Raw genomic sequence first — 25,739 nt, 5'->3', positions numbered from 1 at the left:
GCATGCCGTTAGTTGGATGCTATAACTGAGGTGGCGCTGAAATCAGTTTCTGTTCGACCTAATTTTCGATGAAACGTTGACTGTTTTACCAACGCGGAGTTCGGAACTTTTTGACGATTTGGATAATATAAGGACCAGCCGCGCCATTCTTTACGGCCTCCTGAACACGTCCCTCAATTTTTGTTGCATTCTGTTCAGTAATGACGACGTAATTTGTGTTCTACGTTCTAGGGATTTTTCTAGGGATTGTCGGTAAAGTTTTCGACGCTCGCATCACCTTAAGGGGGTAGACACGGGTAATGCAGCGAGGTGACATTACCGGCAAAAATGGGCCTATTAATGGGTTTACGGGAATCGGTTATTTGTCCTTATATGAAAACACTTAGGGCTGGGAGAGGGCTCATTCGAAAGAGGAAAGTCCAATTCAGGGGGCTCAACCGATGGTTTAACGAGATTGTGTTGATATCTAATAATATGAGTGTCCAAAGTAGCGGTAAAATCGAGAAAATACGCCCGCTGAATCCAAGTACATTTTAGGTAACTATAAGAGTTTTGTAACTAAAACGATTTGTTAAGCCCCCTTCATTGAACCTTCCTCTTTCGAAAGAGCCCTTATTCAGCTCAAGATCTTCTCATATAAGGACGAATAACCGATTCCCGTAAAAGCATTCCCAAAGACGAGTTCCGCCATTATCTGGATCCTACAGAGTAAGTCACATGACAAATTTAGTTCAGCTAGTAGTTATAAGGTGGCGTCTAAGTAGAAAGGCTGCCGATTTGGAATCGTAGTTAGAATCAAGCGTTAACTTGATTACGTCACTCGATTGTGCTGCGAAGGCAAGCGAAAAAGGCAACATCGCCCGAACGCTGAGTGAGACGCACTACAGTCATGCTCTCCTTCTTTCATTCTGAATGTTGAGATTGTCCCTTTTTGCTAAGATTTGACTACCGCTCGCCTGGATTTTTCACCGCGCCCCATTCAAACTATATCGTGTTTGGTATCATTTTAATTAGAAAAATTTCACCAATGCGCTAGTAAAAGTTTCAGTAAAAAAAAGTAAAAAATAAAAAAGTTTTATAATTGAATTAGGATTAGTCACACCGATACGTTTCGGCTCTTTCCCTTGAACATTGGACTCTCTCTCTTTCCTCCACTGTCTGTCCCTTTTTACGTTCGCGCTTGGCTGGTCGTCGCATGTAATCCGAGATTCGACACCTCGGCTGGATATATGCAACGTCTGGTTCCCAATTTCTGCTGCATATACATATTCAGCTTTTACTGGATAGACGCAAGGTCCCTCCACTTATTAGTTCTAATAGTACCATAGTACTTTTTTATGCAGAATGTTTCAAGGAGCTGACACAAGTAAAAAAGAAAATGCAGTTCTATTTAAATAAAAAGTGCATCTGCATTTTTTTAGTGCATCATGAAGAAAATAAAGTCATAGAAAAATAAACATTATCATACCATTGAACTTTTACATGAACAGCTTTTTCCTATCTCTTACCAAATTCAAGATATAACCCGTCCCAATTGCATGACATATCTTTTGTACTTTTATTAATTAAAATACATTTATTTAATGAAGTTAATAACTTTTTCTAAAAATTATTGTCAGGTAGCACGTTCCTTCGGTTCTTCAGAGTAAGCATATAAAATCCACGTGTTTGGTCAGTTAGAACTTATCGGAGCGGGACAATTCTATCATTTAGGTTGAAAGAAGGATAGCATGATCACCCTACATCTCACTCTAACCACGCGCTAATGTTTCGCTTTCGTTCTTCAGGCGAATCGTCGCTATGCTTCTGGCGAGATGAGCGTTTGAATGTGTTTGTAAAAATACTTGAGGCGCTGTTGCCTTCCTAGATCGTGTTGCGCGCACGTTAGCTGAGAATTAAACCTTTCAAGTTCGTAACAGACCACGCAAGTGGCTCCACCAGGCCCAACGAAAAAACTGCAGTAATACCGACGTCCCGAATCGGAGAGGTCACGTGCCGTGTCTACCCCCTTAACTCGCGCAGCTCACTAGGTCTAGGGACATTTTTAATATCGTGTGGGATTCCCCTCTACAGCTTGCTTCTTACTTTGCGATCATATAAATGGTGGACAGAAATATATGACGTACGATAACTGATAACCGGACGTAACACATATATTAAAACCGACACGAATTCCAACGAAACGATTGCAAATAGAAGAACTATTAGTTGTTGATTCATATGCAATTTTTGAGCGATGCATTATTGAAATAAGAAAGAAAAACACTAATCTCGCAAACGAATTCATATAGAAAAACGACGATCTGTGTTGTTTGACAGCGACACCCTTTCTGCTGCAATATACATGGATCCCAGATATAATGTTATTTTAACAGATAAACAAATTGAAGAGGGAAAAATTTGTTTAATAAATACTTATAGAAGAATTGAACGAATATGTACAGAGATGGGAGAGTCATCAAGACAAGAAAATAATTATGTAAATGAAAATACATCAGGCACATCATACGAAGATGAATTTGAAATTTTATTAAAAAATACAGGGGCTCTCCGTGGTCAAAATAGAGTTCTGCATTGTACTATCGAAAATAAATTAGGCGAGTTTTTAAAAGAACCTAGACTAAAATCGACCAGCAATATTTTATCCTATTGGAATAGCAAAAAAACATCCCAATTGTATAAATTAGCAGAGGTAGTTTTGGCGATACCACCCACACAGGTTACCATGGAGCGGTTATTTTCCGCATTAAAATTTATATTATCTCCACAACGCTCGAGAATGGCTGGAAACCTAATAAATGATGTATTGTTAGTACGTTTGAATTATAATAAAAATTAATCATAATTACTATAATTACATATATATTAATTCTGTTTCGGGATAGTACAAAATGATTTTCCGCGGAAAGGGCATCTCGATAGGTGCTACGCTCCTGATTGTGCCGTAAGCGACAAATATACGTCATCGACGCTGTTCGGCCCTCGACGTTTTATTTTGTGTCAAGACCGAAGGTGGTTTATGACTTCAAGTGGCTCGGTGCGTAGACCACCATGAACAGCCTATGCCTCGAAATACGAACCGAGGCAGGGTCTTTGTTTAGTTCTCGCTAGGATCGGTCCTAACGTAAGCACGGCCAAGTCGTAAATTATCCAACGGTCTGTCATCGCCATTCCCGATAAGTTAGAGAGCAAGTGAGAACGGAAATTAGCTCTTCGTTGACTTTTTTTTAATGCGTAGATTCTCGGGCGATTGACACTTATTAGGCAGTCTAAAAAGAAGCGTGCGACAGTTCGGATCGCGATCGACGACATGGTTCGTCCACGAGTGCAAGTTTAAAGAATTCTGATAATAACGTATATTATGGTCGTAATGACGACCCGTAGAGTTGGTTAAGCATGTACCTCTCTAATTTACATTATCACCTGATATCATGTAAGCTGTCGACCTGCCGGGTTGGGTACTACATGTAACCACCCGGACCCGTATTCGCTTACATGGTCAGGTATTATAATCGATCGCAATGACATTTATTGCACGCATTTCCACCGGTCATTAGTATAATCAAACGTAATATTAAGAAAACAAGGGGTTTTTTATGCCGACGGGCTTTTTCCCCATAAGCATGTAGAGCCAATAAACGATTATTAATATTTAGGCTCAAAATCGTCTAAATTCATTTATTAAAATACCCTCCTCCTCACACATATTATTTCCTATTTTTGAAACACGGGATCTCTCCATGTTGGAGAGATTTCGACGATACATTTTTTGGTGCCTCCTGTGAGGAATGAGCGGTAAACCGGTGGAAGTGCACTCGAAAATTAAAAAGTTCAGCGTGAACGCAACGGCCGAAACGGGCCATGTGCAAAACATCAAGGCGTTTTCCTTTCGTGGGAAATTTCCACGAAGTCAAGGCGTTTTCCTTCTCGTGGGAAGATTCCACGAAGTCAGAGCGCTTCCCCTTGGTGGGGGTGGGTCCTTCGAAAGAAGGGCCATGAGCGGCCAGCGAGGCCCATTCCTGACCTAACTGTCGACTTGGAAACACGACGCAGAACAAGTTTAGAATTTTTTGATCCGTGATCAAAGTATTTTGTATTTGGTATTCATACGTGCAGTGATAAATAGACACAACAGTGCTGAATTGTACGTATCGAGTGCGGACGAGAACAATTCTCAAGGTGTCCAACGAGTACCATCACCATCGTCTCCTGGAGAATCTCTCGCCCAGCCGCTGACAACTGCTGACGGTGTCCATTATTACCAGTTAAGTGGTCTTATAATATAGTTCATAAGTGTGTTCGCTTGTTACGTATAATTTAATATAAATCGGATTACGCGTCGTTCCGAATGACCAGGTGTCGCGTCTACGTTAATCTACCGTTTTTTAGTTCGGTTTTATTGCGGACGTTGGATTCATCCGATTGCTCGCGATGAATAGAATTAAACTGATTAATCAAAGGCGAACAACGCTCAAGATACAGGTTATGCAGCTTGTCAACTGCGTCGCGTCGAATCAATACGATGTATTGACTCTTAAAAGGCGACTGAATCGGGTGACCCAAATATTAACGGAATACGAGGAGTTGCATGACGAACTCACGATTATTGATCCCGATAACGACCGGCTAGATGAACTCTTAGAAATTCAAAACCGATATTACGAGTGCGCGGGGAAAATTGAAGGATTGGAAGTCGCCAGTACGTCGGCAGCGCGAGCTAACGATACGATCGGTAATGTCACGGGATTAAACACGACTCAAATAGAAGGGCGGCGTGTGATGAAATTGCCGGTAGCAGAATTGCCGAAATTCCACGGAGATACAGACGACTGGCTTTCTTATAAAAACACGTTTACGACCATGATCGACGCGCGTACGGATCTTGCCGATTTAGAGAAATTTTTATACTTAAAGTCGTCTCTCAAAGGTGAAGCGTTAACCAAAATTTCGCTCTTTAGCGCGAGCGAGGAAAACTATAAAAACGCGTGGCAGATGTTAGTTGATACATACGAAAAGCGACGTACACTGGTCACCAAACACATGTATGCGATTCTGGATACAAAGGTTTTGACCAAGGCTACACCGAACGGGCTCTCGAAGTTAATTGACGACGTTCGTCAACATTTGCTTATGTTAAAATTACTAGACGTGACTCCCGATAATACGGTAATAATCAGTATATTAGAAAGAGCGTTGCCCCACGACGTCCGGGAAAAATGGGAAGAATCGCTGAATTTAGATGTTCTTCCCACTGTAGATCAATTCTACAAATTCATCAACGAAACCGTGTCTCGTATGCGTACGCTTGAACAGGCCGGCTGTCGCGAAAAAGCCGAAACGCAGACCGGAAGTAAACGACGGGCCGATCGGGATTCGCGCGCCACGAAAACTCGTAAATCCGAATCCAGCGCGCGCACGCTCGTTACCGCTACTCCGTTTGCTTGCACATATTGCAAAAAAGCTCATTCAGTTTATAAATGCCCGGCTTTCGAAAAATTGACTACGTCACAGCGTTGGGAGACCGTAAAAAGTAAAGGGCTATGCCGAAACTGCCTTCGCTCTCATGCCGGACCATGTAAGGCGCCGCTTTGTAGACAGTGCAAGCGTTTTCATAATTCGCTTCTTCATTATACCGCGACGCAAAATTCACCCGCCGTACCGTCCACGTCTCAACAGAAGTCAGAGAACGAAGCGACCGATTCGAAGGTTTCCCTGTGACAATCAGGTACCGTATTGTCTACCGTTGGTCACGTTCCCCGATCACAGTTAATAATGAGCGCGGTAGTCCGTATTCGAACCACCGACGGAATAATCACAAGGGTTCGTGCGCTACTCGACACTTGTGCGACGACACATTTTATAACAGAACCACTCGCGCGACAATTAAACCTTCCAAGGCAACCATGTTCAATTCCGATTAATGCGATCAACGGAATGACTACGATGTCAAGGAGTTTTGTAGAGATAACATTTTATTCAATTCACGGCGAATTTCATAAAACCATAACGTGCCTGACCGTTCCGCAAATTGCGGATTCCGTGCCGGATGAGTTGTTTCCGCGTGAATTAATTACGATTCCTTCTAATTTACGTCTCGCAGATCCTGAGTTTCACGTATCGCGTACAGCGAGTAGTTGGCGGGGCGATAGATAATGCGGATAAACGAGTCGTTGCTTGTACTTTATCCGAATTGAAAACGCAGATCGCAAAATTCTGGCTTACTAACATTGACCGGGAAACCTCGATATTATCGGAAGAGACATTGTGCGAAACACATTACCGCGAAAACACGACACGCGAAGCGTCCGGACGATATGTCGTACGATTACCTTTTCGCGCCGGCGATAAAAACTTTGGCGACTCACGACGAAACGCGTTGCGTCGATTTAACGCGCTTCAAAGAAAATGAAAATCAAATGTCGCGCTCAAAACGGAATACGAAAAAGTGATGCAAGAGTATATCACTCTTGGCCACATGTCTTTGGCCGACGACGAATCAATGACCGGTTATTATATGCCTCACCACGCCGTAATAAAGACAACGAGCGCAACCACGAAGGTTCGCGTTGTTTTCGATGCGTCAGCCAAGACTGATAAGAATTTATCATTAAACGATAAGCTCATGATCGGTCCTACGATACAGGACAAGCTTTTTGAACACTTGCTGAGATTTCGCACCCACACGTACGTGCTCACTGGCGACATCGAAAAGATGTACCGGCAAATCTTAATTCACCCTCAAGACCGGAAATACCAGCGCACATTCTGGTATCACGATAATCGCGTTAGAACATTCGAGATGAATACGGTAACCTTCGGGGTTTCTTCAGCTTCGTGCCAACTTTTTGGCCCGTTCAGGTCCTTCGGTTCTCTTCCTTCCTTAATATCTTTACTTTTGCCAGATGTTGGAAAAATACTCAACATCTGATTCAGTTCCGCGACCGTACTCAATTTAGCCGTTAATATTGCCGCCCGAATGGCCTCGTCATGAATATCATGTGCAATAAGATCAACTATTTGATTTGCCGGAATATCTAACTTTAATTTGTTAATTTTTTCCACCTTAGTGAAGCAATATTCCTGGAGATTCTGACCGGGTTTACTCTTATAAGCAGCTGCATCATTAAATAACCTCCCAAAACTCCCTTCCTCAGGGAATTGCATAATTAGCGCATGAGAAAATACGTCCCAATTCAAAAAGGAATGCGTCAGCCCGTCATACCATAATTTCGCATTACCCCTCAATTTACAACCCGATAAGTATAACTTTACCTTGTCATCCCATTCGTACACCACACCACAATCATTAATTTTCTCGATCCATTCCGAAGCAGACAGGTTTTTCGTTGCTGGATCAAATTCTGGCAGGAATTTCTCATTCAAAAAATGGTGACTGGTCTTCCGTGTACTGGAATTGACGATTCCGCTCAGCACTTCCGCCAATCGAGCGATATCGGTATCTCTGCTCTCTCGGTGACCTCGTTCCGTACTACGCTGATCCACCGAAGAAGAACTTGGACTATAGCGAATCCGACTGCTGGATTGTTCCCTCCTAGACTCGTGGCCCCTTCGCGTTCTTGATTGACCATCTCGAGATCGTCCAGATCGTGATCGACTAGATCGAGATCGACTAGATCGAGATCGCCGGGATCGCGATGAACTAGCCCGTGGTCGATGCTTGGATGAAGTACCACGCTCCATTGTTAGCCACACACACTTTCACCAACTCCAACGTATTCCAGCCAACACAATGCACTGATTCGTGAAGGTGTAAAATTACGCGTGTGTATTTATCCCACTTCTGATATGTAGAAAGGATATACAAAATAACCTACTCAGATTAGACTTTTTAATATATTTATTGAGTATTGCTCTAGCTGTCCTAACTGTTCTCTGCTCGAACGTTGCAGCGGGACTGCCCTTTTCCCTGCTGCCAAGTTGCCTCTCCCCGGAAAATCTTGGAAACCCCTATCAGGCCCTCGAGGAAATTTATGGCGGGCCTGTCCTCGCACTCTCCGAGGGCCGCCGTTGCCGCTCTCGTTAGGCTGCGAAAGGCGACCTTTTGGGAATCGTGCATAAACATTCCTCACACACTTTCACATAAATCACTTAATAAACCGTCGCAATAAACGTAAAACAAATGAATAAAAACGCAATAAAGGAATAAAAGTAATACGTCACCAAACCGTTGACCTAATCTCACATCGTCTGTCCTCTTCTATCCAAGGCCCTGGCCGCGCGTGCAACCGTCTGTCCTTCTTCAACTACGGCGGCCATCTTGAGAACCTGTCAGCTCTTGCATGCTTTTCATTAACCAAATTAATCACCAAATGTCCCAAAAAACGCGGAATTTCACTGCGAATCGTTCCCAATTAACGAAAATTATCCTTAAATAATGTCCAATGTTTATAATTAACACCCCGAACCACGGAAACACGACGTCGAAATGCCGCGTAACACGCACATCACGTTTTCGATATTTAACAATAAATTAACACAATATTTAATCAAAAAACAACACAATAGCACTTCTGAACACATAATAAAAATGATTTTACCAAAAAACGCGAATAACTAAGCCGCTATCCACCGCGTTGCCAATCTAACCACGGAGCGATCACGAAACACGTCCGCTCTCCTCGACGCGTCGAGCGGGAATCACCTAAACCTAACCTGAACCTAACCTAAACCTAACCTGAACCTAACCTAAACCTAACCTAAACCTAACCTAAACCTAACCTAAACCTAACCTAAACCTCTTTTTTTTTTTACGAGGGGGAAAAATGCTTTACGCACGCCGAGTTGGTGGTCACTCGGGAGTGTGGGACTGCTAATCATAGCTTACCCACTAAAAAACCCACCTCGATTTCACCCTCCTGGTGCCGGTCAGAACCCCACCCCCGGGACCGCTAATCAAGCATTACTTGGGGGGGGGGGGGGGCGACATATCGGCTGTTTCGATGTATAAATCAACCTCTACTGGAGTGGTTTATACCTCCACTGCCCCATCCTTTAGGTATCATAACACCTAGTCAGTTCATATAAAAATGTCAGGGGGTTGGAACCCTCAGTCTGGTTACGTATAAAAAGCTTTGCAGTAGCTTGCGTCCAAAGTATCAAATATAAGTCTCCACATTGGTAAAAACAGATTGTTTGAGATTTGCTCGTTTATTAATTATATTTTCTTCTACATTATTGTTGTTTAAATTTACATTATACTAAAACTAATTATTTTATTCTATTAACTGTACATATTTGTTTGTATCTACTATTTATCGTTTATAAAATAAATCATATCCGACGGGCGAGCGAGGTTCGCGGTTCCCCGCCACTCGTCCTTCCCCTCACAGGTTCCCCCGGGTGGATCGAGTAGCTCGGCATCTGTAGGGGGGCGAGGCGAGACGGCGAAAGATATAAATATATCGACTCCGAGAATCCTCGCTCTCTCTCTTAGTCGGCATTGTGACAAAAGTAAACACGGGCTTATTACGAAACGCTTCTTCATCGAATTCCGTTGTAGATTAAAACGTCTACGATCCTTCTGTGCATCGTTTAAAGGGATTCCCCGAAAAACGGATTAAATACCGATCCGCGATCGCGTCGAAGTTTTTTTTCACGCTCCAACGAGCAGCGTTTTTCGGAAGCTCGTCTCAATTCCTCGACCGTTTCGACGGAAAATTCGGAGCTTCAAAACATTGGTCCTTCGAGCCGGATCTTTGTCCGGCACCTCGATTTTGACCATCGCGAATCGGTACGTTGTTTTCCGGCCGTGAGTGCAGTGATCTGAGTGATCTCTTGGCGAACTGCGTCCTCAGTGCATCGAAGTACGATCCAACGGTGGCCGATCGCCCGCTGGACTTCCCGAACTGCTGGAAAAAGGGTTAAAGACTACAGTTTCTTGTGAGTTACGCTGACTTGATTTTCTTGCGTCTAATCAGAATAATCGTATTCTTTATCACGTACACGCCGTTAAACGGTCCGAATTTTCAAACCGCCAACGGTCGCGAGTTGTGACCTTTCACGCGCGTGCTGTGTACGTCCTTACGTGTCGTTAGAGAACAGTTTTTGCGGGGTGACTCATCATGTCGACGTCACTCGAAAACCTACTGCGCTCTCAAGACGACCTGGCCGGACGTATAGAGCGTTTCATGAGGAATACACTGAAGATCGGGCAAGAAAAACTTACTCTAATTATGCTGCAGCAACGGAGGCAGCTGTTAGATACTTATTGGCGTGATTTTTCGTCAACTCACAAATCTATTATTTGCGCAGCTGATAAATCAGTGCCTTACTTGAAGGAAGACGTTTTCAGCACTATTGAAAGTACTTACCTTTCGCACGTCGTGGACTTGGAGGAGAGGATTGCCCTACTCGCCCCAGACCGGAATAAGCCAGGAGACGAGAATTCTTCCGGCAAAGCGTCGTCAGGCGAACCGACTTTACCCACGATCTCGCTGCCCACGTTTTCTGGGGATCTCCTACAGTGGGAAAGTTATCGGGATCAATTCAGAGCTCTAATTCACGGCTCGAAAAAGTTAAGTAAGGTGCAAAAATTACATTATCTTAAATCTAGTCTTACAGGTGACGCAGCAAACATGCTTACCTGCACTCCGATGACGGACGGTAATTACGAGGCATCGTGGGCGTCCCTGGAGCGTCGCTACGGTAATAAAAGGATCTTAGCGGCCTCACACATGCGTCGCATCCTCACCTGTGCTCCCATAGTAAAGGCGTCCTCTCAGGAAATTAAAAGGATCCTCGACGAATTCCGCCAGTCACGGAATGCACTCGCCTCTTTGGAGCGACCGGTGGAGTCGTGGGACGACTGGTTTTCGTTCCTCCTCACCGAAAAGCTGGATCAAACCACGAGACTCGCTTGGGAAACTTCCTTGGTTGATCCCACTACGCTTCCCCCGTTTGAGGCGTTAGTGGATTTTCTGGAAAATCGTGCTCACGCTATTATTTCTGCTCAAGGTACGAATGCGGCGACGCCCCCCCTCCAGTCCAAGGAAGGCTCCAAGCGGACACCCGTTGCAAATACTCGAACAAGGGTAACATTGACCACGAACGCCAAGGAAACAGCCAAGCCTAAGACAGCAAAAACGTGCCCGTCGTGTGCTGGCTCACACACTCTTGGCCACTGCACTAGGTTGAAGAAAATGAACCCGCAAGACCGTTTGTCGCTGGTAAAAAAGGTAGGCGTGTGTACAGCATGTCTAAATTCAGGTCATGAAGTTGCAGCCTGCAAGTCAAACTTTCGCTGCCTGGTTTGCGAGGCCAATCACCACACATCGTTACACGATGCCTTTCGGGAAGATCAACCATCGTCATCCAAGGCAAATATAATTACACCGAGCACGAGTGCTGCTTATACGGTCCGATCTCAACGGGTGATTTTGTTGGCAACCGCGCGGGTCCGCTTGGAGTCGACTGAGGGTCGCACTTTAGACGTCAGGGCTCTTTTAGATCCAGGCTCTGAGTCGTCATTTGTTAGCGAGAAGGTCGCGCAATCGCTCCAGCTACAGCGGAAAAGTGTGAGGGTGTTACTCACCGGTTATCAGGAGAAGAGCGTCGGGATGGCCAAACACGAAGTCTCCGTCGAGCTTACGTCCTGCGCAGACAGCGACTTCCGCATCACTCTTAACGCGTTGGTGACAAGGAAAGTCACCTCTCCAACTCCGTCTCATCCAGTGGAGGACCATCCATGGATTCACATGCGGGGATTGCCGCTGGCCGATCCGGAGTTTAGATTACCACGTAGAGTCGACGTACTTCTTGGAGCTGACGTTTGTGGGTACCTTTTCTTGGAAAATAAGGTAGGCCCTCCTGGAACTCCGTCGCTGGTCCGCACGCCGTTTGGATGGTCCCCTTTGGGGCCGGTTTCGACCTCCGACGATCCAGCTTCAGGGGTGGCTCGGGTGCAACTCATCCGAGGCCTGGATGATCTCCGAAACGACCTGCAAAGATTTTGGGAGCTTGAGGAGGTCCCTTCGAAGTCTCCGTGGAGCCCTCAAGACACAGCTTGTGAGGAGTATTTCAAGGAAACGCACTCACGTGATGAACTAGGTCGTTACGTGGTGCGGCTCCCATTTCTGAAGGCTACACCCGAAGACATCGGAGTACCGCGACGTGCCGCTCTTCAACGGTTTCTGGCTGGCGAACGAAGATGGGAGAAGGACTCCTTTTTGCAAACATCTTATGCGGGCTTCATGGAGGAGTATCGGAGACTGGGCCACATGGAACCAGCCTCCAAGTATGATGTCGCTAACGCCAACTACCTGCCTCACCATGCAGTCTGGAAAACCACCGGGTCAGGAAATAAAAGGATTCGAGTTGTCTTTGACGGATCTTATGTTTCAGGCAACAGACCTTCGCTGAACCAGGCTCTTGCGTCAGGACCACGTCTGCAGTCCGACCTTTGGCTGGTGCTCACTCGGTGGAGGTTCCCGAGATGCGTATTTTCTACGGACATAGTAAAGATGTTCCGTCAGATAGCCGTCCATCCTGACGATCGAGATTGGCAGCGCATACTGTGGAGAGACGAAGCTGGAAACGAAGTCCGCGACTTTCGTTTAACCACGGTCACCTACGGGACAACTTCAGCCCCTTACCTTGCTCTACGAGTTCTACAACAGCTGGCAGACGATGAGGAACAACGATTTCCTTTGGGCGCAGCCATCTTGCGTCGAAATTCCTACGTGGACGACCTGTTGGCTGGAGCCGACGATCCTGCCAAGGCTGAGGAGTCTCGACAGCAGCTAATCGGCATCCTCATGGCGGGCGGGTTCCCTCTTGATAAGTGGACGCTGAACTACACGTCCCAAGGGGAACCTAGTGAAAGAGACCACAAATTCCTGCAGGCGAGCAACGACGCGGAGACGCTAGGACTGACTTGGAATGCGGTGGCAGACACGCTTACTGTTACCTCGGCCAAATCGGACCAACCGTCAACCATCCGAACTTGGACGAAACGACTCGTCCTTTCTTACACTGCTCGACTCTTCGATCCGCTTGGATGGGCCTCACCAGTACTCATACGCGCCAAAACACTACTGCAAGATCTTTGGTTGTCAGGAGCAGATTGGGACGAACCGCTTTCAGTCCGCCTGGAGGAGTCGTGGCTTCAGTTTCGTCAAGATCTGGAAGAGGTAAAGACTATCTCATTACCACGTTGGGTTAGTTACAGGGATGCGATGCACGATCACATCGAGCTGCATGGCTTTTGCGACGCCTCCGAACGAGCATACGCCGCTGCAGTCTATGTACGCTTACCAAGTACCTCCACCATGGCGAACGTGCATCTCCTCATCGCAAAAACGAAGCTCGCTCCAATCAAACTCTGCAGTATTCCGCGCTTGGAATTATGCGGAGCTCTGCTACTGGCTCGACTCATGGTGGCGGTTCGGGACGGCATACTTCCTCTACGAGCCACCTTATATGCGTGGACGGATGCATCGGTGGTACTATCCTGGGTCCAATCGCACGCTTCCAGGTGGAAGCCCTTCGTCGCACACCGCGTGGCGGAAATTCAAACGTTACTCCCAGACGTGGATTGGCGTCATCTTCGCAGCGGCGATAATCCGGCGGATTTAGCAACCAGGGGAGTTACCGTACAGGCTCTGAAGGAAGATGAGCGCTGGTGGCATGGCCCTTCGTGGCTTCAGATGCCCCCCAGTGATTGGCCGTCCTCCATTCGTTCTCAGGACGATTCACTCTCGGAGCAACGATCTACCGTCCACACCATCGCAGCCGAACAGTCAGAATCTGAAAACGACTTACTATGCCGATTTTCGTCGTTGACAAAGCTAGTACGCATTACAGCTTACCTGAGACGCTTCGTGTGGAACACTCGGGGCAACGACAGCAGGCGAACGGGTTTCCTGACTTCCACGGAACTCGATGAGGCTCGAAGATGTATTCTCCGACTGAGCCAATCGGAATATTTTTCCGAAGAACTACACAATCTAAAAACAGGTAAACCGATTAAAAGTAAATCCAATGTATTAGCCTTACGGCCTGTTTTAGATGACTGCGGGATCATTCGTGTGGGTGGAAGATTGGATCATGCATCGCTCACCTACGATCAACGGCATCCAATCCTCGTTCACCGTCGGTCTAATTTGGCTGAGCTAATTGTTCGGGCAGCACACGCTCAGACTCTTCATGGTGGCCTCACGTCGACACAAAGCTTCGTCCGTCAAACGTACTGGATTCCGCAGGACCGCACTCTCCTCAAACGCATCCTAAGAAATTGCGTACGCTGTGTAAGATTCCAAGGTAACACGGGTACGCAGCAAATGGGCTCCTTACCTGCTTCACGAGTCCAGCCTGCCAGGGCCTTCCTTCGCAGTGGGGTCGACTATGCTGGCCCAATCACCCTCTGCATGTCAAAGGGTCGCGGCCAGAAGACGGTCAAGGGCTACATCGCCGTGTTCGTCTGCCTCTGCACCAAAGCTGTCCACCTGGAGCCAGTGTCCGACCTGTCTGCGTCCGCGTTTATCGCGGCCTTCCGACGGTTCGTCGCGAGGCGAGGACGCTGTGCTCACCTCTTGAGCGACAACGCGACGAATTTTCGGGGTGCAGATGCGCAGTTGAAATCTATGTTCAAACGAGCTTCTGAATTTTACAGGGAGGTTGCTGAGCTAATCGCCAACGAAGGAACAAATTGGGAATTTATTCCACCCTACTCACCTCACTTTGGCGGCCTGTGGGAGGCGGCGGTGAAATCCGCGAAGAGGCATCTTCTTCGGTCAGTAGAGGGTCACAGGCTGACCTTCGAAGAACTGACAACATTATTGTGCCAGGTGGAAGCGTGTTTAAATTCACGACCGTTATCACCACTCACGGACGACCCCAAAGACTTCTCCGCACTAACACCGAATCACCTCATTACGGGTCACTCACTGTCGGCGATTCCGGAATCACCGGAAAATTTAAATTTCGACGGAGGACACAAAAGGTGGGCCCTCGTACAAAAATTAATTGAACATTTTTGGCGTAGGTGGAGTAAAGAATATCTGGGCCAACTGCAACATCTTCCGAAGTGGCGGAAGGCGCTTCCTAACCTCCAACTCGGAACCCTCGTCTTGCTAAAGGAGGACTCGACACCACCAACTAAATGGCCGATGGCGCGCGTCGTGAAGGTCCACGAGGGAAAAGATGGCCTAACACGTGTGGCGACCGTCCAGACTGCTAGCAAACTGACCACACGTGCAATCACACGGTTGATTCCACTCGTGTCGCCGAACGATACGGACAACGCTACGGCTAAGAAGACGTCTCATGATACGTCTGTCACGGCGGGCGGCGGCACTCTACCGGCAGACGAGCAGTGACGCAGTAGCAACCGCCGATCCTTGGAAACGGTCACGTCGTTGCCGTTCCGACAACGAGGCGGGCGGCATGTTTGAGATTTGCTCGTTTATTAATTATATTTTCTTCTACATTATTGTTGTTTAAATTTACATTATACTAAAACTAATTATTTTATTCTATTAACTGTACATATTTGTTTGTATCTACTATTTATCGTTTATAAAATAAATCATATCCGACGGGCGAGCGAGGTTCGCGGTTCCCCGCCACTCGTCCTTCCCCTCACAGGTTCCCCCGGGTGGATCGAGTAGCTCGGCACCTGTAGGGGGGCGAGGCGAGACGGCGAAAGATATAAATATATCGACTCCGAGAATCCTCGCTCTCTCTCTTAGTCGGCATTGTGACAAAAGTAAACACGGGCTTATTACGAAACGCTTCTTCATCGAATTCCGTTGTAGATTAAAACGTCTACGATCCTTCTGTGCATCGTTTAAAGGGATTCCCCGAAAAACGGATTAAATACCGATCCGCGATCGCGTCGAAGTTTTTTTTCACGCTCCAACGAGCAGCGTTTTTCGGAAGCTCGTCTCAATTCCTCGACCGTTTCGACGGAAAATTCGGAGCTTCAAAACACAGATAAAATAAAATAACTTATGTCAATAAATAAATAAATAAATAAAACTCCGTAACTACTATGTTAAAGTAGGTTAAAATAAAGTAAAAATTTACAATAAACAGTCATAAGAGGTACACTCAATAGTCTAAAGTGCACATCCACCATTTCGTACAATTATTCTCTTCTTATTTTTCTTATTCTCTTTTCTCCTTTTCTGTTGTCTACGTTCTATTTCCTGTTGTTATTGTTGCTCTTTGCCTCATTCTCTCCATTTCTTCTTTTTCTTTTAAAGCCTTCGTAACATAACCTATTACCATGCTTCTGGTTTCTTCTGTCTGCAGGAGTTTCATAAAGTTTTCCTTGCAGAACTCTTCCTGTAGGGTGGCATTCAGTTCTCCCCTATCCGACGCCCACCTGTCGCACTCAAACAGGAAGTGCGTAGTGTCGTCAATAATTCCTGGGCAAAAATAGAAATTTGCCGACTCCCTCTTTTTGATCTTATTTAAGTATGCTTCAAAGCATCCATGCCCTGTTAGAACCTGCGTTAGATGGAAACTTAGGGTACTCGGGCCCCACGTAATCCAATCTGCAATTTTTGGAATCAGCTCGTACGTCCACCTATGTACCTTTTTCTGAGCTGTCCCATCTTTCCTGCCAGGCGTCCATGGTAAGAGCCTTGGCCTCTGTTTTGAGTCTGTCCCCTAGTATCTTATCTTCATCCTCATTTCCCCTACTTTCTTTCTTGTCGTACAGGTATTCTCTTTCTTTAGCAACCAGGTCTAATGGTACCTGACCTGTCAGCACACATAATGCATCCGCTGATACAGATCTATACGCGTGCGCTACCCTCAGTAACGCCGTTCTCTGTACACTTGTTAAAATATTTACGTTCCCTTTAAATTTTAACCCTATTGCCCATATCGGCGCTGCGTATAGGATCACAGACTCAATGACCCTATAATACAGTTTTCTGGCCGTATACCCCGCACCCTGCATGTTCGGCATCAGTAACGCCAGCGAGTTTGCGTATTTAAGTGCTTTATTACACACCGTGATTATGTGTTTTTTGAACGCTATGTTCATCTCCAGCGTGACACCGAGGTATTTAGCCTCCCTTGTCGTCTTAATGTCCGCTTGCCCGCACTTAAACTTCAGTCCCCCTGCCACCTTTCTGCCGGTCAGAATAATGGCCTCTGTTTTCTGTTGTGCAAGACTTAGTCCCACATTTTCGTACCCGGTTGCCATATCCCTTATTGTCCGTTCCACAACCCTTTTCATTTCCTTTAAATTATGGTCTATCACTACAACCCCTATATCATCTGCATATCCTATCAGGTGCACATTACTCCTCGTCTTCATCCTCAGGAGCTCGTCATATACCACGTTCCACAGTAAAGGGCCTATCACGGAACCCTGTGGTACACCTCCGAATACCTGATATTTCTTCTCACGGTCTTTCTCATTGTAGATGATCCAGCGGTCCTGTAAATAGCTTCTCACAATGTTTATTAATTCCGGTGGGAAACCTCTTTCTCTCAAATTCCGTATGATACTGTCCCACCTGACCGTGTTAAAGGCATTTTTCACATCTAGTAAGACGAGAAGGCAATGTCTTCCGAATTTCCTTGCCTTCTGGCAATGCTCCATAACCAGTTTCATTGCGTCCAAGGTGGACCTCCCCTTACGGAAACCGAACTGGTTTGGGGCAAAATCATTGTCTTTTAGTGCCAGCAACAATTTGTCTTTAACTGCATGTTCGAATATCTTCGCTAAACAGGAGATAATCATCAGCGGTCTGTAAGCCTTTTCCGAGGGATTTTTCGCTTTCCCTTTTGGTAGCAGTACCAGTCTACCGGTTTTCCACGCGATAGGCCAGTACCCGCTTCTGTAACATATATTAAAAATATATGCTAACCATCTAGGCGCATTTAGACCTATCTTTTTAGCAGCTGCAGACGTAATACCGTCCGGTCCCGGTGCTTTCTTTGCCGACATTTTTTTCGCTATCCTGACGACATCTTCCTGCGCGATATACCTGTGATATGCAGACGGTACGGGTTCACCTTGATCCTGGCTCCCCTTATGCGCCTCTTCCATGGTGCTATCTCCTGCATCACTTGTTCTATCCTCCAGACTTGACCTTAGAATAAACAGTTTGTTTACCACTTCATCCACCTTCCCTGTGGATAAAACGTCTGGCTTGGCTCTTTTGTCCTTAACTGTCCTCATAATTACTTTATATGGCCTGCCCCATATGTCTCTATCAACCTCCTGCAAAAGATTTGCCCAACTGTTCCTCTTCGCCTTCCTGATTTCCGTATTGAGGTCCATCTTGCACTTCTTGTATTCCCTTGTTGCCTCCTCTATAGCTACGTGGTTCCTCCCAGCCCTATCCCTCGTGAGCTTCCTCCTAGCTTTCTGAGTTAGTTTTCTTTTCTCCTCTATCTCTTTATTCCACCATGGTACAGGCGTACGATTGCTCTTCAGACCTCCGTACCTGGTGAACCTATTTACTAGCCCACTCACCTCTTCAATGAACCTGTCCACTTCCAGTGTGGTGTTTGTACGCGGTCGTTTATCAAAGGTTTCGTCCCTAAATTTCTTTAAAAAGGCTTCAACGAAGCCGTCTTCATCGAGCTTGCCTTTCTCCAGCTCGAACGATGAGGCTCTTATACCCTTCAACTGCGCCGGCTGAAAAGTGTGCAATACATACCTGTGGTCGGACGCCGAGTAATCCTCCACAACCACAGATTCTGCCAGGTCATGTAGTGCCCTTCTATTACATGACATGATGTCTATTTTTGTGCCTCGTCCACGGTCACATGTAGCTCCTCCCTTTGTAACTACGGGGAAAAGTTCTACTGTACTACAGAACTCAAACAGCTTTTTTCCCCTGCTGCACCATGTATCCGCACCCCATAGGGGGGATTTTGCATTAAAATCACCCATGATGATCTTCTCATCTGTATCACCTTTTAGTGTCCTCATCTCCACAGCTAGCGCGTCCAACAGTTCCTCATACTCCTGTTCAGGGCCGTTAGGTGATGCATACACACTAACTTGTTAATATCGACTTCTACTGCGCGATCGATTAATCTTTATCCGAGGTTCTGGGGCAAGTACCATGCCGTTCCTCATGGTCCTCTTACCAGAAGATCTAAAATCTTCCCCACTCCAGATCCTTCTAGAAAATCCTTATCTTTTCTACGTGCCATGCGGCACCATGACTTCGGGTCATCGGCCACACGCGCGTTCCTTCGAGGATCGGCGATCGAACTCTCTATCGCCTTTCCATAAACAAAACATCCGCGACTCTTAGAATTCGTCGCACCTCGAGTACCAACTACCATCGGCCCAAGTCCGATGACAGACATATGGCTCAAGGTATCGATAGCCTAAAGAATCCTGAGAAATCCTTGAAAAGCAGGTCAAAGCCCCAAATGAATTGACCCTGCCACGTGTCAACCCTTGCACACGTGCTGACGCTAACAAACTACATATATATTGTTGTATTTAACGATAACAAAGCCGCCCCCACTTTTAATTAGGGAGATGTTTCTTCCCGAGGTTATTCCCTTGTTTGTTACCAGAATTGCCGCTCTACCTGTGTTGTCCACAAACCAATTTTCTGGGACCCGGTATGGTTCCGACACTACCACAAGGTCGACTTCATATTTATCCGCAGTCATAAACAGCACATCATGGGCAGTTCTGCAGTGGTTCATATTTATCTGTAGTATTCTAATTTTGCCTTTTGACTTTTAAGGCCTCCTTATATTTGCGGCACCTCGCTGATGCTGCTACATGGCACACCATTTCTTCCGGCAGTTTGTCAGCTACACATAACCTGCATATAGGAGCGTTGACCCATTCCCTCATCTGATATCCCGTCTCCCCACATTTCCTACAAAAGCCCCCACCTTCTTTACTGCTCTTGCAGTTTGTTGCCACATGCCCTAATTCATGGCATCGAAAACAGCGGAGTAGGCGTGGAATCTCTTTCACCAAAACTATGGTCCAACCTATCTTTATCCTGCCCTTCCGAATCAGCTTTATCATGTCCGGTGCTGAGCCCTCGACCACCGCAATCTTATTTTTCCTCGGGTCTACACGTAGGACCTTTATCCTTAAGTCCGAGGCCTCATGACCCAAATCCCTACTGATTGCCTCTAGTACATCTTCTTTTTCCACCGAGGGGTCTATTCCCCTTAACTCCACGTCTACCTTTTGTTGTAGCCTGGCTACCTCCACATCCGGCCCTAGTTTCCCGTCTATTCTCCTCTTGAAGCCGTCTAGGTCCGCTCCGGGTGTGAATTCTATCAGTAGATTTCCTGCCGTTGTCTGTTTTACAGTCTTCACACCCTCAGGGGAGGAACCAGCTGCCCCTTTCACCTTCCTCAGGATGTCAGCAAAAGACGTGTCCTTATTGAACCTAACCGCTATAGCTTGGGGCTTTGCCGGAACCGGTCTTCTTCTTTTTGGGGTACCCTTTACCCCCTCAGAGTCCCCTCTTGTCTTCCCATCCTCTTCCATTTTTTCTTTATTCAACTCTTTATCACTTCTCCTCCTCCTATTTTGGACCAGTTCCCAGTTCTGTTCAGTAGGACCCCCCTCTTTCTTTTGGGTTTCTTCCTTGCCCCTCCTCCTCGTCGCATTTTCCTCCGGCGCCCCTTCCACACTAGAGAGGAAAAACCTCGTTTTCTTCCCCACATTCTCCGTGGGCGGGGTGATCTGTTTCCTCTTATGCCTGTTGCTCGGCAGGGAAATCCATTTCCAACTCATCCTGTGTCTGCGTCGCCATGGTTTTAAACTTTCTTTTCGTTTCTATTTCTTTTTCAGGTACAGGAACAGGGGGCTCCTCATGGTCCGTCCCCGTCGTCGCCGATTCGGGATCCATCGCCTCATCCTCGCTGGTAGGTATATCTAGGTACTCTCTTCTATTTTTACCTTTACCTGCCCTCTTCTCTATCTTGCGTCCGGTGTGGATTTCCTTTATCCCATCCACCGCATCCGTCACATCCTCAAGACAACACCCCATAGATATGTATTCCTCCTTCACTTCCGGGGCCACATCTCTGCTCTTTAAAATATATTCCTTGATCACTATGTTGTGACCCTTAATCAGTTCCAGCATCTTTGATATCGTGCTGATGCTGGCGTCGAGCTTCTCCTCCAGTGTCATCCCCTTCTTTCTAGGCTTACTAATTTTACCTTTATCCTTATTAGTCTTCGTAATTATCTGAGGGATAGCTTCATCCTCATCTCCGACGAGGTCCGCCGACTCCAAACGAACTGGCGGGGATGCTATATCCCTGTTAAATGCGCCCAAACCGGGTGGTGATCTTGATACCCTGGGTTTTCTGGAGAAGATTTCATCCTTCCCAGCCGCACTCAACCATCCATCCGTATCATCGTCAGTAGCTCTTACATTCACAGCGGCCTGGCGGTCTACCGTCTAGTCTGTGATGTACAGTCGTCAGATAACGACGCGGTGGGGCCTGCACACGCACCCGCATCCGCGCCGGTACTGGAGCCACCGAGAACTCCTACACCGTAACCTTTAATCTTCTTCAACTTTGTGTTTTCCATTTTATTTGATATTTTATAGAATAATCCTGTTGCGTAGCCATAGTCGTCATTTTTCTGTCTAGATGTAGCATTGCCCGTTAGATTTGCCGTATCGTCATTAATAAAGATAAAACCGACCGTTATCACACCACTATACATAAATCTAATACCTATACACTCGCCAAATTCGTCATAAATATCCAGTCCAGTACAAACACCAAGATAAATAAATAAATAAAAATCATAATATATAGAAACAGACACAAAAGGGGGGACACCAGACATAGCCCTTTGTCACGTAGTCATACATTTGCTTGTCTTATCATCTAGTTCCCATCACAGCCATCAAAAACTCTTTTTCACTTTTTCCCGGGTTTCTGTAGACCCCAGCCCCTCTGTCAGGTGTACCCTTCCTACACAGGGTTCTCCAAGGCCCCAGCCCCTTAAATAGGGAGACCCTCCCCACATTTGGGTTCTTTTGTGCCCCAGCCCCTTATATATGTGGAACATACCAGCACTGGGTTCCTCAGGACCCCAGCCCCTTAAACCTGCGGACCCTATATACACTGGGCTTCTTGAGCCCCCATTGGGTCATCGTGGACCCCCGGCAAAGGTAAAAATTAGATTTCTGCCCTCAGAATTTTATTTCCACCACGCATTTATTTTCGCGCATGACGTCAGCACCACGTCACGGGACTCCTAGGACCCCATGGGGTCCTCACAACCTGAGGGGTCTTCAGGCACCCTGGGCCATTTTGACCCCCGGGTCACTAAGGACCCCGAAAATATATTAATGCAAATCTGCAATAAAAGTTTTGGAACACTAAAATATCGCAGCCTACTATAGTGTACAATTTTTCGGGGACCTACTGTATCCGCTCATCCTGCGCCGCGGCTCTCGCGTCGATGACGTCACTATCTTGCTTACTTTGTTTCCGGAGGTACTGAAGTGCCTAGTCTAAATCTGAATTTAAGAAGGGGGCTGTGCCCCTTTCTTTACACGACTATAGAATATAAAATTTCTCAACACCAGCCTCTATAAACCTAACCTAAACCTAACCTAACCCTAAGCCTAAGCCTAACCTCAAACCACTTCAATCACTCTTTCAATCACAATTCAGTCTCCATTTTTCCCGGAATACAGTGTACTGGTGACATAAGTATAGCTGCAGTTTTTTACGAATATCTCGGAAACTAAGGCCGAGCGGCGGTAACATGTATAGGGAAAGGTTGTTCAGAATGATGATCTTGACAACATATTTCAAGGTCACGAAAATCGGTGAGGAGGACCAACTTCTAAATAATTACCAAAAATTTCAAATTCTTTATATATAAATAAAATACTATTTAAGAAATATAGATTACATTTTTTCTGAAATATTCTATTGGCGTCCTTAAAATATTACATAAATTATATTTTAATTATTGAATTAGTTTGTTTAAAAAAAACTGCAAATGTCAAAACATTTTTCATTTATCAAAACATTTTTAATTCTCCATATAAGCTTCCTATATATTGTTTCAGTGATAAAGGAGAATATAACATAAAGAAAATAATATGAGGCAAACTCAAACCTATATTCGTATACATAATCGCAGTTCATCTACTTTCTATTGCTTTATAAAATTATATATTATGTCCAAATCAAAATTAAGACTAGACGTTATTTCTTTAACGCCACGGCAGCGGCGTATTTTCTTTAAAAAATTTCGTAATATTTGCCAAATGACTATTAATTCAAATTTAGAAATTCAAGATAGTGTCGTAAATTTATCGAATGTGCCAGCTAACATCGAACAATTACCTCAGTAGCAAAATGTACTAAAAGAAACTGATTTCGATTATTCCAATGTAATGAACACTCATAAGTGTACAGAAAATAATCATGATTTAGTTTCTGAACATTCGGAAATTAGTATTGATAAAAATAGTCCTCAGTCAAGTATTTCAAGTGATGAATTTTCTAAAACTGAATTTTGTAAAACAGAACTTATTAACGACATCCGATTATGGGCTATTGAAAATCGTGTTAGTCATACTGCTATTAGTAGTTTACTGAAAATTCTAGTAAAATATGGCCATAATCTTCCTATTGATGCTCGAACTCTGTTTCAAACTCCCAAACAAGTGGCCATTATTGAAATGTTACCAGGAAAATATTATCATGCAGGTTTAGGTGATTATTATTATTATTATTACTGCGCAGTTTCCGGGCACTCAGTCCTCCCGGGACCATTGTGCCCGAGCCCCTGTGGGCAGTACTAAGATTGAGGTGTATTGTGTAGGCCGGCCTCTTTGGCAAAGCCCAGAAGCCTTCCCACTCCAATGTCCTCTATACGTGCGTCGTCAAGGGTGGCAGCCCCAAAACATGATCGCCTTAGGGCCTCCAGTCCTCTGCAACGCCATATCAGGTGGATAGGAGTCTCATCCTCCTCTCCACATCTGGGGCACCTTGGTTCGCTGCCGATTCCTAGGTGCATCAAGTGTTTCCTCGTATACCAGTGCCCAGTAATGAGCCCCACGAGCAAACGCAGTTGGTTTCTGTCTAGGCGACTCACAGTCTTGCCTAGCCTTGACGATGGCCCTTTGAACATGGCCTTAGTGTGTCTCATTCCTTGAGTACTGCTCCAGGTCAGGTGGGTTTGGGTACACGCCCACTCCCTCACCATCTCCTTTGCCGTCCCTCTATCGACACCTATGCGGTATGCTGTGTCTGGGCTGGGCCTTCTAGCTCCTTCCCTTGCCAGCATATTCGCCTTCTCGTTTCCCGGGATACCTGCATGTCCAGGTACCCAGATTAGGTTGACGCGGTTGTTGTTATTAGCCAGCCGTTCCAACATGTCCGTGCAGTCTTGTACCAGCATGGATCGCACTATCGTAGCACGTATGGATCCAAGCGCAGCCTTACTGTCACTACAGATGTAGATGTGCTTGTCCCTATAGTTCCGTTCCAAGCACAACTTGGCACATGCCCATATGGCAAACACTTCCGCTTGAAGGATGGATACGTGCGGGTCCAGGGACATTACTATCTCTGCCCTGGGCCTCTCTCCCCAGATTCCTGCTCCGGTACCCGACTTGGTTTTGGAGCCGTCCGTATACCAGATCAGCCCTTCCGGAGTGAGGAGTTCCTCCCGGTTTGCTTCCCACGCTGCCTTGCATGGGATGTTTACCCGGAAGCTGTTTTTAAAATGGTATGTCGGGTCGCACGCGTCTCCCCCTAGAGTTAAGGCCCCTCCTGGTTCCCTGAATTCCCTAAGGATAGACGCGTGGCCCGTTGACGCCATCTTCCACTTGCTTGCTAAGAATAGTCTTATGGCTGTGCTCCTGGCTCCTGCTTCCACCATGATATGTGGTGGTGCCAGGTCCATGAGTGTCCCCATTGCCATTGTCGGTGTGGTGCGGAAGGCCCCAGTCATCCCGAGCAATGCTAGGCGGTGGATCTTCTCCAGGTGCCTCCTGTTGCATTGTTTCGTCATAGACGTCCACCATACAACAGAGGCATATGTTACTTGGGGTACCAAGATTGCGGTGAATATCCACCTGACCATTCTTGGTTTAAGTCCCCACGTAGTTCCAAACATCCTCCTGCAGGCCCAGTAAGTTGCGATTGCCTTTTGTGCCTGCTTTCCGATGTGGAGTTTCCAGTTTTGCTTCATATCTAGAGTGACCCCTAGATATTTCGCTGAGGTGGATAGGCTAATCTCCACCCCGAACAGTGAGGGGGCCTTGAATTCAAAGCTCCTTTTCCTCGAGAATAGTACCATCTCCGTTTTGGTAGGGTTTACCATGAGTTTATGGGATAGGCACCATTTTTGCACGAGTATGAGTGCTTCTTGCAGTCTTCTCGCTATATAATGCGGGTGTCTGCTTCTAACCGATATGCAGATGTCATCCTATCACCAGAAAACCTTCCTCGCTGAGCCTGCGGAGTAGCCCGTCTACCGCAAGGGTCCACAGCAGGGGAGACAGTACTCCTCCCTGCGGGCAACCCCTTGCGATGCGTGCCCTCAACGAAGACCCATCAGAGGAGGTTATTATGGTCCTGGTTCGTAGCATATTGTCGATCCAGGTGACCAGACTGTCGTCAATCCCAAAGCTTCTTGCTGCTTCATTCATCACATCGAAGGATGTGCTGTCGAAAGCCCCTTCTATGTCTATGAAAATACTCACGACGGACTCCCCCTGGGATAGGGCCTCTCCCACCTCCCTTACAAGATGGTGGAGCGCCGTTTCCAC

At 46.2% G+C, this 25,739-nt stretch overlaps 4 protein-coding genes across 4 annotated transcripts; 3 read left to right on the top strand and 1 right to left on the bottom strand.

Annotated features, from left to right (window-relative positions):
* The first annotated feature begins 4,485 nt into the window (after nt 1–4,485).
* On the top strand, nt 4,486–5,718 carry LOC114881663. Its single transcript, XM_029198507.2, has one exon. It carries the CDS (start codon nt 4,486–4,488, stop codon nt 5,716–5,718), a length of 1,233 nt encoding a protein of 410 aa, XP_029054340.2.
* Nucleotides 5,719–10,595: 4,877 nt separating this feature from the next.
* LOC123988410 lies at nt 10,596–12,508 on the top strand. Its single transcript, XM_046288430.1, has 2 exons — nt 10,596–12,310; nt 12,361–12,508. The coding sequence occupies exons 1-2, from the start codon at nt 10,596–10,598 to the stop codon at nt 12,506–12,508; spliced, it is 1,863 nt and encodes a 620-aa protein (XP_046144386.1).
* A 337-nt stretch (nt 12,509–12,845) lies between these two features.
* Nucleotides 12,846–15,335, top strand: LOC123988409. Its single transcript, XM_046288429.1, has 2 exons — nt 12,846–13,148; nt 14,026–15,335. The coding sequence occupies exons 1-2, from the start codon at nt 13,016–13,018 to the stop codon at nt 15,333–15,335; spliced, it is 1,443 nt and encodes a 480-aa protein (XP_046144385.1). The 5' UTR covers nt 12,846–13,015.
* Nucleotides 15,336–23,761: 8,426 nt separating this feature from the next.
* Nucleotides 23,762–25,159, bottom strand: LOC114881592. The gene has a single exon (XM_029198411.2). The coding sequence runs from the start codon at nt 25,157–25,159 to the stop codon at nt 23,762–23,764; it is 1,398 nt and encodes a 465-aa protein (XP_029054244.2).
* Between the last annotated feature and the right edge of the window lie 580 nt (nt 25,160–25,739).

Source organism: Osmia bicornis, chromosome 13, assembly GCF_907164935.1.
Source record: "Osmia bicornis bicornis chromosome 13, iOsmBic2.1, whole genome shotgun sequence".
NCBI lineage: Eukaryota > Metazoa > Arthropoda > Insecta > Hymenoptera > Megachilidae > Osmia > Osmia bicornis.
This window is presented reverse-complemented; position numbering and strand designations above follow the sequence as displayed.

Coding starts and splice junctions, on each gene's coding strand:
- LOC114881663 (XM_029198507.2), top strand. CDS start 4,486: ATGCAGCTTGTCAACTGCGTCGCGTCGAATCAATACGATGTATTGACT.
- LOC123988410 (XM_046288430.1), top strand. CDS start 10,596: ATGCTTACCTGCACTCCGATGACGGACGGTAATTACGAGGCATCGTGG. Junction 12,311..12,360: donor GCAGTCTGGAAAACCACCGG/GTCAGGAAATAA, acceptor CTTATGTTTCAG/GCAACAGACCTTCGCTGAAC.
- LOC123988409 (XM_046288429.1), top strand. CDS start 13,016: ATGGGCCTCACCAGTACTCATACGCGCCAAAACACTACTGCAAGATCT. Junction 13,149..14,025: donor TTCGTCAAGATCTGGAAGAG/GTAAAGACTATC, acceptor GGCCTGTTTTAG/ATGACTGCGGGATCATTCGT.
- LOC114881592 (XM_029198411.2), bottom strand. CDS start 25,159: ATGAAGCAAAACTGGAAACTCCACATCGGAAAGCAGGCACAAAAGGCA.